This window comes from Antennarius striatus, chromosome 8, assembly GCF_040054535.1.
Source record: "Antennarius striatus isolate MH-2024 chromosome 8, ASM4005453v1, whole genome shotgun sequence".
Classification (NCBI taxonomy): domain Eukaryota; kingdom Metazoa; phylum Chordata; class Actinopteri; order Lophiiformes; family Antennariidae; genus Antennarius; species Antennarius striatus.
In genome coordinates this window covers 9578189-9592882 of record NC_090783.1, presented here as the reverse complement: position 1 = coordinate 9592882, position 14694 = coordinate 9578189, and the positions used below count along the sequence as shown (strand labels likewise).

The window sequence follows — 14694 nt, the reverse complement described above, 5'->3', positions numbered from 1 at the left end:
TGGAAGGGAAGTTTTTTTAATATCCATACACAACATTATCCATCCACCAACTAGTGGTGGTGTCCTGAAGCACAACTTGTAACTAGGATTTTTCTCGTATGTCAAACAAAATATGGACGGAACGACGGCTTAAAACTCAAACAAACTCTGGAGATACTACTGTATCTTTATTGTCTCCTAGGGTGATTGGCTGCACAGTCAACAACAAGGACACATAAACAGACAACAAGAAAAGTACAAACTTTGAATTGACAAGCAGGCTAAAAGGCACAGGAATAAAGAAGTGTAATAAAGCAGGAAATCATCTGAAAGCGGATGGTTAGGGTCGGCCAGAATGAAACAGGTTTATTTCAAGGTCCAGACGTAAATGGATCATTCAGGCTATTTGTAGTCTGTAAATAAAACTAAAAAAAAAAAAAGATCAATCCATACTAGCAGATAAAAGAAAAGATAAGCACAACAGTCAAACATTTTCATTGAAGTGATATTCACCTTTAAGTTCCAGTTTCAAATAATCATTGATGTACTTTTATGTACATAGCGTTAACACGTGGGTCAAAGGTCAGCCTGTCATCAATTAAAGTGCCAATATATTTACAGTGACAACCTCCCGGCGCAGTGGTTAGCTCTGCCGCCTCACAACACGGCGGACCCGGGTCCGAGTCGCACTCTGTGCGGAGTTCGCATGCTCTCACCGTGTCTGCGTGGGTTCTCTCCAGGTTCTCCGGCTTCCTCTCACCTCCAAAAGCATGCGCTTCAGGTTGATTGGCCGGTCCCAAGTTGACCGTAGGAGTGAGTGTGTGTGTGAATGATTGTTTGTCTCTGTGTGGCTCTGCGGTACACTGGCGTTGTGCCCGGAGTGTCCCCCGCCTCACGCCCTGAGACTGCCGGGATAGGCACCGGCTCCCCCGCAACCTGCGTTAGTTGATTAAGTGGGTTAGAAAATGAATGACTGACAACCTCCCCCATCAGGTCACAATAACAACAGCGGTGACAAAGGCAGATTTGAGAAATGGCACCAGTGAAGGTAGTCTGCCACCACACGGGGCCACAGTGACGACTGTCATGACATGCAAACGATACCGGAGCACGAATCATAATAACGAAGTTTGTGAGCTCCAGACAATAATGTGATTATTGATGTACATACGTGTGAAATAAATGAACTTTTATTATGAGCCTCTTTATTATTCTTTCATGAGTTACAATAGAAACATTTGCAACATTGTCTTCTAATGCTTTGTTTTGTTTATTTGAGCACCTTTATTTTGTAAGAGTGCCCCTATTAGCCTGAAAAAGCTTGACAATACTACATATTCAGCCTATCAGTCTCAGTACTTGATGGCAACATTTTGAACCTTCATGCATTGAATTCTTGTTTTCCAGTCTTCCTTTGTTGAGCCAACTTCCTGCAGTAAAAAATGACGTGGAGTGGGTGACAAAACATAAGCAGAGACACCAAAGTGACGCCAAGGTTAACCTGTGTAAACGACAGGAGACGATTGGGTGAGTTAAAGAGACGCACAGCTTATTAGAGGTCCCATACTATATATTCATGTTATTCAGCTGCCAGATGTCCGACTAAATTGTATTTGAATTGTTTTACCCCAAAGTCCTCAATATTTTTGATTGAATTTGGTTAAAATCACTTCCATTCTGAAACGGTCTGTGTAAATGGGGTGTGCCTCCAAGCTCCATCTGTCACCAACCCCCTCCCCCTCTGAGCTGCCCCCTCGCGTTCAAGTGTGCTTTGTTTAGGTTTGCCACGTGAAGGTGCACGCACTACCGATTGATCGATCGCCATAGTTTGGAACCTTCTTTTAACTTTCAGTAACTTCGGTGCAACGTATTTTGCTCTTATTCTCCTCGTGTTTTTCACTCTTGTTTTTCATGATATAACAGTTGATTTTTCACCGCTAAGCGTGGAGCTGCTTTCTCAGTCTGCTGAACAAAGAGTTGTGGCTCATTGTGTAAACACGATGAGATCAGCTGGTGTGATAATTTAAGCTGTGTTTTCCAACAATCGTCATGAACAACAATAGATCATGGCTAACACCGGGGTACTAATGAAACAATGGGATTTTACCGGTAGGACAACTTTCAGTGTGTGCTCTGAGACAGGTTGTTACCACACACTGCTACCGTGGCCTGAACGAACTCCACCTCTGGGATAACCACGCCTGTATCCGGGTGGACAATCAAATATGACTCAGCATAGGTCAATTTACTCTATCAGGTCTTTGGTCATTCAGTTTGTTATGTCACAACCTGAACTATTACGAATCCAAGTGTATTCACTGTGGATTTTTCATTTTTAAATATATCTATTGATGCAGGAAGCGTTTGTTTTCCAGATTCTAGGATTTGGTCGGGTAAGGGAGGACCACTATGTATATGCACAGTCCTGAAAAAATGTGTTTTTCATAATAGGATCCATTTAAACATGTTCAACCGCTGCCTCAGGGTCAAGCAAGGCTCACCACAAACCAATGATCACCTACATAGAGTGGATCACCGTGGAGCTGGTTCTGTATGAGGTACTGGATTGGAAAGTGGAGAAGCAGCACCAAACCTGATAATGACATTATGACTCCTGATAGTTTTCCAAAATGGGAAGCTGGGAAGCTAGGAGAAAAAGAGAATAAAGAAAATCAGTGTATACTGATTTCACTGAATTTACTGTGTTTACAGTGTGGTGGAAATTTGAACATACGCGATGTAGATGAAGGTGTTGAGGACTCCGTAAAGGGACGTGCTGTTGGCCACCTGCAGGATAAACGTGAGGTACTGCAAAGGGAGGACAGGAGTGGTGAAACACACACAGAAGAGGAAACATTGCAAGGAGGTCAGGACAAGGGCAGGAGATGACGAACGCAGTTTGGCTTCCCTCTTGGACTCTCCTGTGGAATAGAGGAGACACAATGATGAAGGGACGTCCATCAATCAATCAATCAGTCAATCAATCAATCAATCAATCAAACAACTTTTACTTGTAGAGTACTTAATTACATCAGTAGTAGTTTAGAAACGTTTTCACAGGCAGAGAAACCCAACAGAACCCTCCACAATAAGCATAAACAACAGCGGTGGGGAAAAAAACCCTCATTGAGGAAGAAACTCCAGGCAGGACACAGACTCTGGAGGGCGGAGCAGGACTCTGGAGGGCAGAACCAGACTCTGCATAGCAGTCTTGACCCGTTAGGGCAAAAGAAAAACAATGGAGACAGGGACAGGCTAAGGGAAAGAAAGAGAGGGACAGAGTGGCAGATAGGAAAGATTAGAGTGTCAAGTAGAAGCACACAGAAGCAGTATCTTGCAAGCAAATGAAGGTTTGATCTTGTGTGAGTTAGACAAAGAAAGAAAGAAACAACAGAAGTTCCCTAAGTAGTTCATATTACTGCCTTTAGTGAGACAGAGAAAGAACTGCTGATTGTAAAGAAAGAAAGAAACTCCACTTTATTGTCCCCACAAGGGGAAATTATCTTTACACTCATGACCATACTATACATATAAATACATAAATAGGTGTTAAACATGTATATACATATTGTGTACAGGTCCCTGACACAAACACACAACACACTAGGGGCCTGTAAGCATGCAATTCAGTACAGGGGGAGGCAGAGGAATGTAGGTTAGCCGCAGTAAGACACAGTAGACTTAAGTGGAAGAGTGATGTTACAGGGAGAAGAGATCAAGAAGGTGGAGGATTTTAAGTACTTAGGGTCAACAGTCCAGAGCAATGGAGAGTGTGGAAAAGAGGTGAAGAAGCGTGTACAGGCAGGATGGAACGGGTGGAGGAAAGTGTCAGGTGTGATGTGTGATAGAAGAGTTTCAGCTAAAATGAAAGGAAAGGTGTACAAACTGTAGTGAGACCAGCGATGTTGTTTGGTCTAGAGACAGTGTCACTGAGGAAAAGACAGGAGACAGAGCTGGAGGTAGCAGAGATGAAGATGCTGAGGTTTTCTTTGGGAGTGACCTGGAAGGTTAGGATAAATACATCAGAGGGACAGCACATGTTAGAGGTTTTGGAGATAAAATCAGAGAGGCCAGACTGAGATCGTTTGGACATGAAGGTTAGCCACAGTAAGACAGAGTACATGTGTGTGAATGAGAGGGACCCAAGTGGAAGAGTAAGGTTACAGGGAGAAGAGATCAAGAAGGTGGCAGAGATGAAGCTGCTGAGGTTCTCTTTGGGAGTGACCAGGAAGGATAGGATCAGGAATGATCAGGAATCAGAGGGACAGCACATGTTAGAGGTTTTGAAGATAAAATCAGAGAGGCCAGACTGAGATGGTTTGGACATGTCCAGAGGAGAGATAGTGAATATACTGGTAGCAGAATGATGACTTTTGAACTGCCGGGCAGGAGGCCTAGAGGAAGACCGAAGAGGTTTATGGATGTAGTGAAACAGGACATGAAGGTAGTTGGTGTGAGAGAAGAAGATGCAGAAGACAGGGTCATATGGAGGCAACTGATTCGCTGTAGCGACCCCTGAAGGGAAAAGCCGAAAGGAAAAGAAGAAGTCAATATGAATATTGAAATCTCCTTATCTTTGGTCACAGCCAAATTGGACAAAAATTCAAACCTTGACTCAAATGAAAAATCTAATGGAGCATTTTCTTTACTTAACAGCCTTAAATAAAGGAACTACCCCTGATTGAGAAAATAAAGGGTCACATAATCACTCCTAGGTTTGTGAAAAATCAAGGAAACTCTTCTTGTATTATCAATTTAGTATCAATTTACCTGAAGGTGGTTGCACTGACCCCCACACCCCACACCCCCATACCTTGAATTTTTAACCCTTGGATGCACAAGTTACCGATACATCCACTCTTCCACATGGGAGGTCAAACATGACTCCACTGTTTGATTTTCTTCCACAGCCTCGAAATGAAATGTTGCAATACATTCATATTCAAGGTATTCGTAATGAAACAAGTTTGTGACAGGAAACCATTTGAATTGTTTATTTATTCTTCCATTTACTGGAAGAATTTGCAGCATAAAAAGAGAGATCTCTCAGATGCAAGTAGTTTTTCTGCATCTGTGACAAACTACAGTACTTGCTTCTGGCTGTGACCGTTGCACACAGGGGTACTGCATTTGACACAGCAATCAGCAGTTTTGCGGTCTTTCTTCCTGGGAGACAACCTGCACTTCCGCTGGCGATATGTGTCTGTTCCCTCCGGACGGGTCGCAGTGGTCTTTGTCACTCCGACCTTTTCCATTGCGGCTGTGATGTAGGCAGGTAGGTTTGGAGTACCTTTGTATAGACATTCAGAGTGGCGACGTCAATCATGTTATACCAGAGCACCATGGGCCATCTCTGGGTGTGGTGTTTGCAGGTGTAGTTGCCAACCATCTGGTCCATTATGCCCAGTCCTCCTCTTGTCTGATTGGAGAAGAGGATTGCTTCTGGCTTTTTCTTTGGGCTGTATTCATCCACCGTAATTCTGTGGTGCATTGTGCTAAGCAGAAGAACAGCCTTCCCCTTCTTTCTTACATAGCTGATCATGGTCATGTTGCCATTGAACCCAAATTCGGTGCTCTGGACCTCTCTGGACCTGAATCCACTGTGCAACCGACAGACAATGCCTTCCCCAAGATTCTTCTGGACATCTTCTCCTGGTTGTCACCCTAGGTACAAGATCCCATTAATTGCATATGGGCTATGTGCATCACAAACCCAGAATGATCTTAATCCCCTACTTGGCGGACTTGCTCGGCATGTACTGAAGAAGCTGGGTCCTCCCTCTGAAAGGCACGAGTTGTTCATCCACTGTCACACAATCACTGGGGATGAATTTGAACTGGCAGTTGATCAGGAACAGGTCCCATATGTGGCGGAAGGGTGCCAGGTTATCTGTTTGAAGTCGGTCGGCCCTGGTCCACTTTTCATCAAAGCGTAAGAACTGGCAAATGTCTTCGAATCTTTGACTTGGCATAGTGGCCTTGTACAACGGGCTGTGCGGACGGCTCCCGATAAGCGTATGTACAGGCACATCCCAGTTCTTCTTGCTTCCTGCAAGAATGGTCAATCCAATGAAGGCCACCAGCTCATCTTTGGTTACAGTTCTCCACTCTCTTTTCGTGTCTGAGGCTGCTCTTTCTCCCTACTTGTTGGTGCATGTCAGCACCACTTCTATTATATTATCAGACATGAACTCCCCCCATGCATCTACTGGGGAGACAGTCCTAAGCCCAGGTACAGGTCCTCACCAAATACGTATCAAACTGTGACTTGGTGTTACAGCCTGTCTGGGGGTAACTCTGCCCAGTAATAGCCCTTGTGGGTCCGTCGGCCAGGCATAACATCCACGGCCTCTTCAGACGACTCATCAGGGGAATGTGTGTGTCTGACAGCCCTTGTTCAGTGGAGGGACAATAGGCTGGGTCTTCCATGTCTAAGACATCAGAATCAATGACTGCGTCTGGCTCGTCATTACATTCAGCCTGGATCATTTGCAGGACACGGTCCACAGAGAGCGGAGCTGGGCTCCTATTAGCCTTTTTACTATGGATAAAATAAAGACATTTAACCAGCAAAGTGATCACACTTTAGAATATATCTCTAAAAATTAAGTTCAAGAGAAATGATTTACAACTCATAAGAACCGTCCGCGGATGTGGAGAATGTGCACAGTGCAGCAGAGGTTGTCTGGCTAGTTGACGGCCTCAGTTGTGTGTGTAAAGGCCTTGCTGGATGTTGAGAACACCTGCCGGGCTACTGGGGGCTGGGAATGGGGTTGCGAATGTCCACCATCTTGCCGGAGGCTCGGGTTGTGAATCTGGAGGCGTTTCATGGGGCTGCTGAAGTCGGCGCCCGGTCGGAGAGCTTGCTGACGCCGGGTGTGTTGATTGGAAAGTTCCAGCAGAAGTGATTAACTGACAATAGGTGTCTGAGTGGGACACTAAAAGTGGCTAAATAGTAAAGGTTCGTCCAAAAATCCATCAAACCTATTCGGGGTCATTTGTGACCCCGCATGTGGATGAGTGGGTTAGTGATACAAAAACTTGTAATGTCTTGAAAAAAATTCATTGTTTTAAAAATGAAAATGGCCTCATGTCACAGACATATTTTATGAGAAACACCTGGAATATGACGATATTACAAGCTTTTAATTTGAAGCTGCTGAAGAAAAACAACCAATGGGGTCATGCCTGAGCCCACAAATGCATCCAAGGATTAAAGAAAATATAACTCACCTGGAGCCAATTGCTTGTGTCTGTCCATGATGACGGCAGTAAGAGGTGCAAAGAACACTCCGTACATCTGGATGTAGGCGAACACATTGGTGTAGTGACTCACTGGAGGTGTATGGGGGCGGGTGAGGCAGAGAGGGCCAAAGTATTAGGAAGTCAAGCAAGTTTCCACCATCATGACCTTAACTCCCTCCTTTAGTGTATGAAAGTGATTTATATCTAAAACGGTTGGAGGAACTGATTCAGTTTGATGCCTTACCCATGTTTTGGTCATTATCGGTCAGTTGGGTGAGGATGGGGTTGACTTGTGCCAAATAGAAGGAGTGACAGAACACACTGGTGACCAACCATACCAGGTGCCACAGGAAGAGCCAGGAAAACAAACAGCTCCAGAAAATAGCTTCTAGATGGGGAGTGGTAAAAAGTAAAATCTATTTTCAGCAAAATGAAAATGGTGTTGGGTCACATGGTTCAGGGCCCAGTCTTCTTTATCAAGCTCAACTGATTCCTAGATATATGCTTGGAAACCTGATCAGTCATTTGCTTGTAATCAAATTTCACCCACTTCCGTCCAAACAACTGAAAAATAATTTGTTTTTAATGATCATATTAAATCACTTAACTATTAAAGAAAATTTGTTCACCACCAATAAGAAGTACTCTTCACATATCCCTTTGTGGAAATTCTTATTTTTTCACTCATGGTTAGTATATTTTTTGAAACATGTATATGTGTTTACAGACCCCTGAAACAAACACACACACGACGGGTCTGTAGGCATGCAAAGTATATACAATGGGAGGCAGAGTGATGGGCAGCTCCTTCGTGGTGCACCCCAATTGAGCAGCTTGTACGGGGGATGATGTCTTGCTCAAGGGAACCTTGGCAGTGCTCAAGAGGTGAACTGAAATCTCCCATTGTCAGCTCACGCTCCAAATGTTTTAGCCCACACTGGTCTTGACTTCTGGTCCCCAGCCCAAGACTTGGTAGACTGAGCTACTGCCGCCACCCGAAAAAACATTTTGTTGCCTAACGTGAGGTGAAAAATCTAGTGACTGATATGACTAATTGTAGTCATGACCAGTTTTGCTCTGACAATAGACACAGCACTCTTACTACTAGATTAAAATGGTGCTTTCTTCGATCACAGTCATAGATAGTCATACCTTTCTCCTGCTTGGGGCCATGCAGTCTCGTAGATGGATCTGAGGCTTCTATTCTCTTGTCTTTTTGATTCCTGTCAAACTCTAATTTGGTTATTTCTTCCCACTGTCCTTCATCCTCTACTCTTTGTCTCCTTCCGCCGGGGCAGCCCAGTCTGTCAGAACAGAAGTTTGGTGGTGAAGACAACTTAATGACCACAGGTTAACCTTCATCAGGATGAACACTTTGTTCTACCCATAGGTGAAGTTTTCCGGCAGTGGGTAGGGGATGTGTCCCATAGGCATGAGGAAGAGAGTACACAGTAGGAGGCCTACGCTACACAATGTGAGGAACAGGAAAGATCCATGGAAAGACACTCCGCCTTCATGCAGCAACTAATGGAAGGACAGAAAGAGGAATGTTTTTGACGGACCAATTAGCACTGAGGTCGAATTCAAAGTGAATTCATTACCTTTATGAAGAGAAAGACCACAGCCGAGGAGCCGTAGGCTCCGCTGTAGACGGTCATGATGGTCGAGCGACGTGAGTCAAAAAGGTTTCCCACCTGGTGAAAGAAGTGTTAAGTCGTCCTTGTTTTGTTCTCCTCATCATAGACATCCACACAGCAGCATTCACACTACCTGTTTGATTGTAAAGGTGTGACTACGACAGGCATAGGCAGACTACAGCCCGTTGGCCATGTACGGCCCGTCAAGCGTCATAATCCGGCCCACCTAAATGTATGAACTATATAATTTTGTGAAATAAATGCATTTGGAGAATATTTTTTACAATAAGCCTTGCATATTTATGCTTGGCTGACTGTTAAAGGTCAAAACCTTTTTTATACAGTAATCCCTCGCTGATTCGCACTTCAAAATGCACGGCTTCACTACATCGCAGATTTGTAGTAGGTAGTCACGTGATACCGTAATGTAGCCGCAAGAGGGCACAAGCCAGTGTCTTACTGTGCTGGTCCCAAGCCCAGATAAATACAGTGGGTCGTATCAGGAAGGACATCTGACGTAAAACTTTTGCCAAATCAAACGTGCAAATCAAATCTATGACTTCCGTACCGGATTGGTCGAGGCCTGAGTTAACAACGACTGCCATCGGTGCTGTTCACCTACAGGGTGCCGGTGGAAATTGGACTACTGTCAGTCGCAGAAGGAGAGGAGGAAATTGTGTTCGTACGAAGAGAGAGAAGAGGAGTGCCAAGAGTATAGGACTGAGACTGGGGACGTTTAATGTTGGAACTATGACAGGAAAAGGTAGAGAGTTGGTTGACATGATGCAGAGGAGGAAGATAGACATACTATGTGTCCAGGAGACCAGGTGGAAAGGTAGCAAGGCTTGAAGTTTAGGAGCAGGGTTCAAGTTGTTTTATCATGGTCTAGATAGGAAGAGAAATGGAGTAGGCGTTATCTTTAAAGGAGGAATTTGTTAGGAATGTCTTGGAGGTAACAAGAGTGTCAAGATAGAGTGAGGACCCTGAAGCTAGAAATTGAAGGTGTGATGAGAAATTCTGGTTGGACTTTGTTGAAGTGATGAAGAGCATACCTAGAAGTGAGAGAGTTGTCAATGGTGCAGACGTCAATGGACATATTGGTGCAGGAAACTGAGGTGATGAGGTGGTAATGGGCAGGTTTGGAGAGGAACGCAGAAGGACAGATGATAGTTGTCTTTGCAAAAAGGATGGAAATGACTATAGTGAATACTTTCTTCCAGAAGACGCAGGAACACAGGGTGACCTATAAGAATGGAGGTAGGAGTACATCTTGTGTCGACGGTGTAATCTGAAGGAGATCGGTGACTGCAAAGTAGTGGTAGACGAGAGTGTAGCCAAACCGCATAGGATGGTGGTGTGTAGGATGACTCTGGTGGTGAGGAAGATGAAGAGGGCAAAGACAGAGCAGAAGACGAAATGGTGGAAACTGAAAAAGGAAGAGTGTTGCATGACTTTTAGGAAGGAGTTAAGACAGGCTCTGGGTGGTCAGGAGGTGCTCCAAGATGACTGGACAACTACAGCTAATGTGATCAGGGAGACAGGTAGGAGGGTACTGACTGGACACCATAGCGAACTTCTTGTTCACTATGGTGATGGACAGGCTGACAGATGAGGTTAGACAGGAAGCCCCACGGACTATGATGTTTGCAGATGACATTGTTATCTTTAGTGAGAGCAGGGAACAGGTGGAGGAGAAGCTAGAGAGGTGGATGTTTGTCCTGGAAAGGAGAGAAATGAAGGTTAGCCGCAGTAAGACAGAGTACATGTGTGTGAATGAGAGGGAGCCAAGTGGAAGAGTGAAGTTACAGGGAGAAGAGATCAAGAAGGTGGAGGATTTTAAGTACTTAGGGTCAACAGTCCAAAGCAATGGAGAGTGTGGAAAAGAGGTGATGAAGCGTGTCCAGGCAAGATGGAATGGGTGGAGAAAAGTATCAGGTGTGATGTGTGATAGAAGAGTTTCCGTTAAAATGAAAGGTGTACAAAACTGTGGTGATAAAATCAATTTTGTTTGGTCTAGAGACAGTGTCACTGAGGAAAAGACAGGAGACAGAGCTGGAGGTAACAGAGATGCAGATGCTGAGGTTCTCTCTAGGAGTGACCAGGATGGATAGGATCAGGAATGAGTATATCAGAGGGACAGCACGTTAGAGGTTTTAGAGATAAAGTAAAAGAGGCCAGACTGAGACGGTTTGGACATGTCCAGAGGAGAGATAGTGAATATATAGATAGAAGGATGCTGAGTTTTGAACTGCCAGGCAGGAGGCCTAGAGGAAGACCAAAGAGGAGGTTTATGGATGTAATGAGGGAAGACATGAAGGTAGTTGGTGTGAGAGAAGAGGATTCAAAGGACAGGGCTAGATGGAGGCAATTGATTCGCTGCGGCAACCCCTGAAGGGAAAAACCGAAAGGAGAAGAAGAAGTCACGTGATACCGTATGCGCATGCTATTGGCTGACTGCATCCGCGTGTGTGCTGTGTTCCAAGACTCACGGAACGCAGCACACTTCCGTGTAGTAAAGAAACATTTTTCTTTAATACAAAGTGTTTTAAACAGTCTGTAAGAGTGTGGGAAAAAGTAATACAGATATAAAATGGTTTAACATCAGTATGGGGAGGATTCATAAATTACCATAAATAATCAAATAAATAATTAACTGCTATATCGCAGAATTTCCTTGTGTGTGTGGTCCTGGAACGCATTAACCGTGAATAACGAGGGATTACGGTAATGTTTGGGTTTTTTTGCATTAGAACAAATAAACACTCCATCCATCTCATCCTCAACTTGCCTGCTTGTCAAACTTTAACTCTGTGTTGCCTTGCAGTCAAAAAGTTTGCCCACACCTGGTCTGAACAAACCTGAATATTGGTAATGTAGAAGATTGATCCAGAAGTGATGAGACATGGCAGTGCCGGGTACAGTAGAAAGGGGGTGTCTGTGTTTGAGGGACATAACAGAGACAGAGGTGTTGTGAAACAGAAAGGAAATGGTCTGTATCATGTTTGTATCATATACCTGTGTTTGACATCGAGATGGACAGCGTTCCAAAAGTGAACAAACATCTACAGGTAGTTATTGAAATTGAACAAGGTCAGTACATTTCAATGTGGAGGTGGGGTGGAGATTCATACCTTAGTTTGAGAGGACATTGAAATGATGTGCAGTAGGTGGCCGTGAGTGGAAACTGGATTGTGGTTCTTTGTTTCTGCTTTTCTTTCCTGTTTGTGTACCTGTGGCTGTGGCCACACATACCTGATGAGCAGGCAGTACCAGAACTTCAGGTGATTTAAAAAAAAAAAAATTTTCATGTGCAAACATGACCTGACCAAGTCCTGACCTGACCAGACTACGAAGAAGTATAAAAACACATAGATGTATGTTAATATATTACCATACGCTCATACCGAGTGTGAAACTAATATAACTACACAGTTCAAGGTGGGACCAGATGACCAGGTCAATGTAACACTCAACAATAACGTTTAATTCATTGGGTTTTGCTTCCACTACTCCCTGGCCTAACACTGGACCCTTTTTGCAGTCAGGACATTTCCCCCACCACTGGTACACACCCCAGCTTCCTCCCCACAGGAGAAGCAGACAATGAGGTCACTAATGAAACTCTAGGGGCACAGATTGGCATTCAAATGGAAGCACTGCCAGTTCTCAAGAAATTCAGTGTACGACATGGTAACCCTATATGCCTCATATTACACATCAAAACACCCCAGGTTCCTCCAGCCCGGGTGTGACTTCTCTTAAACTTCATGTACTTATGTATGAGGTGAGCACAGAGTACAAATGGAAGGCTCTAGAACCAGCAGACCTCTGGTGATATAAAATCCACTGTAGGACTTGGCCATTCTGCCTGATTGGGTTTCTCCTGAACGCTCCCAAAAACAAACATCAAATTACAAACAGTCTAAAGGTGATTGTGACGTGCACACATTGCCATGATACTAGTTACTGTGGTTCCATAGTGGTCGAAGATGAGCCCCACAGGGAAGCGTGTTATTATGTTGGTAAAGAAAGAGATAGTTATGATCCATGTGAAGTGTTCATCCCGACGGCTGCAATCTGGAAGAAAGAAATGAAAGTAAGAAAAGCATACATGTGCTTAGATTTGGCTGCATTGTTTTAATGGTGACATGAAGGTAAGCAGACACCTTCAATACCCTGAAGCTGAACTACTTTTATTATAAGTCACTAATCCAGGCTCACATTTACATGTTCAAATACCTGCAAAGACAGTGTGGCCTTCCTCCCTGGTGACATTGATGCAATATCCAGAGAAGTATCCATCAAGCTTCAGCACATACACCAGAGAAGCCCAACCAAAGGAAATCCCTGTGATGAACAACGTCTCAAGAACCCAGACCCCAGCGTCCACCAGTATTTCCACTTGTCTCAATGTCTCAACATGCTGCCTGTTGATTCTGCCTGTCATTTGCTGTCACAGCTGATTGTTCTTTGGAGTGGCTCATGCCATGTCAGTAGGGTTTACATGAACAACATGGAAGGAAATATTACTGATCTGTGGGCTTTGAAAACCACTTGTAGATTGAAAGTCATGAAAACATCAAAGTATTTGACAAGAGTTGAAAATCAGTCACATCAAACTGTCTCAATAGTGGTAATGCGTCGTGATGGCAAATAGAGGCTTTCTGAAGCTCTGAACCTTCTTTGTGTCACAAAGTGGTTCCAGAGATGGACAGAGTACTTGACCCCAGTACTTGTGTAAGAGTACAAATACTTTTGGTCAAAATTTACTCCGCCCAGAGTAGCCCAGTCAATACATTACTTGAGTAAGAGTAAAAAAGTACTTGCTTTTAAATGTACTTAAAGTAAAAGTAAGCGTAAGAGTAAATTCCTTTTTTAAAAAAAATCTTTGATGAGAATGGACCTGACTGAATGTCATTTTACAATTTTATATATAGTACCTTGTAGCTCTTGTTTCAGAGAAAAGTCTTTGAAACCACCTGAGCTGATGTGCCTTCCCCAACATCTATAAACATGGAAATAAAATTAATGGAATCATCAAAGAGGAAAATTATGTCATTTTCACATTTTATTAAACAATCCCCCCCTTCCATACACACACAAGACCAAATGGAGCCATGCAGGCCCAACCAACTCGTTTAACTGGGGACCAACTGGAACCCCTAAAGGACACACTGGTGGACTACTGGTTGAGAACCACTGCTTTACAACAAACTAAATCTCTGCTTTCAACAACTCAATCTTTACAGGAAGGACACATCCCAGTACCACAATATTGGTCTCCCCCAGACTGTCTGCCCCCCCCCCCAATCTTTGTTTCTCCCCCTGCCTCCCAGTCTGTGTGTCTCTGTGGCCCTGTGTCCGCCAGTCTCTGTCAGTCTGTAGTACTGTAAAATTCAGTGACAAGAGGTCTCTAGGTGTGACTTTTGTTCTTCGGCAAACACAATAAGCATTTGAAAATGTACTTTTTCTTGTCTGAGTCCGCGTTATCCTTTTTCACTTCTACAAACTCGAACATATCTTTAAGATAAGGCAATGGGTTTTCTTCCTTCGCCTCATAAAACTCCAGCTCATCATGTTCATCAGATTCCGCGAAGGCTTCTTCGGCAGTCGCCATTGCCACCACGGTCTTGTTTTAAGCTGATTGGGTAGGGGATGACATATTTCCGTTTTTACGTAAATCCCAGTTGAGAACGTGTAGTGTGATAGGTTTCCTTCTTTGACGAACACTGCGTGTGGCCAATTGCATTTTAGGGGGAGGGGGGAACAAAAAAACAACAACAGGCAAATTAAAAGTAACAAGTATTCATGAGCCTTCTCAGAAATTCACTCG

At 43.9% G+C, this 14694-nt stretch overlaps 1 protein-coding gene across 1 annotated transcript; it reads right to left on the bottom strand.

The window, feature by feature from the left end:
- Positions 1–1360: 1360 nt before the first annotated feature.
- On the bottom strand, positions 1361–8882 carry LOC137599922 (equilibrative nucleobase transporter 1-like). Its single transcript, XM_068321171.1, has 8 exons — positions 8826–8882; positions 8609–8748; positions 8377–8528; positions 7469–7612; positions 7213–7314; positions 2714–2900; positions 2502–2625; positions 1361–1480 (listed from the first exon to the last, which is right to left on the bottom strand). The coding sequence occupies exons 1-8, from the start codon at positions 8880–8882 to the stop codon at positions 1361–1363; spliced, it is 1026 nt and encodes a 341-aa protein (XP_068177272.1).
- Positions 8883–14694: the final 5812 nt, after the last annotated feature.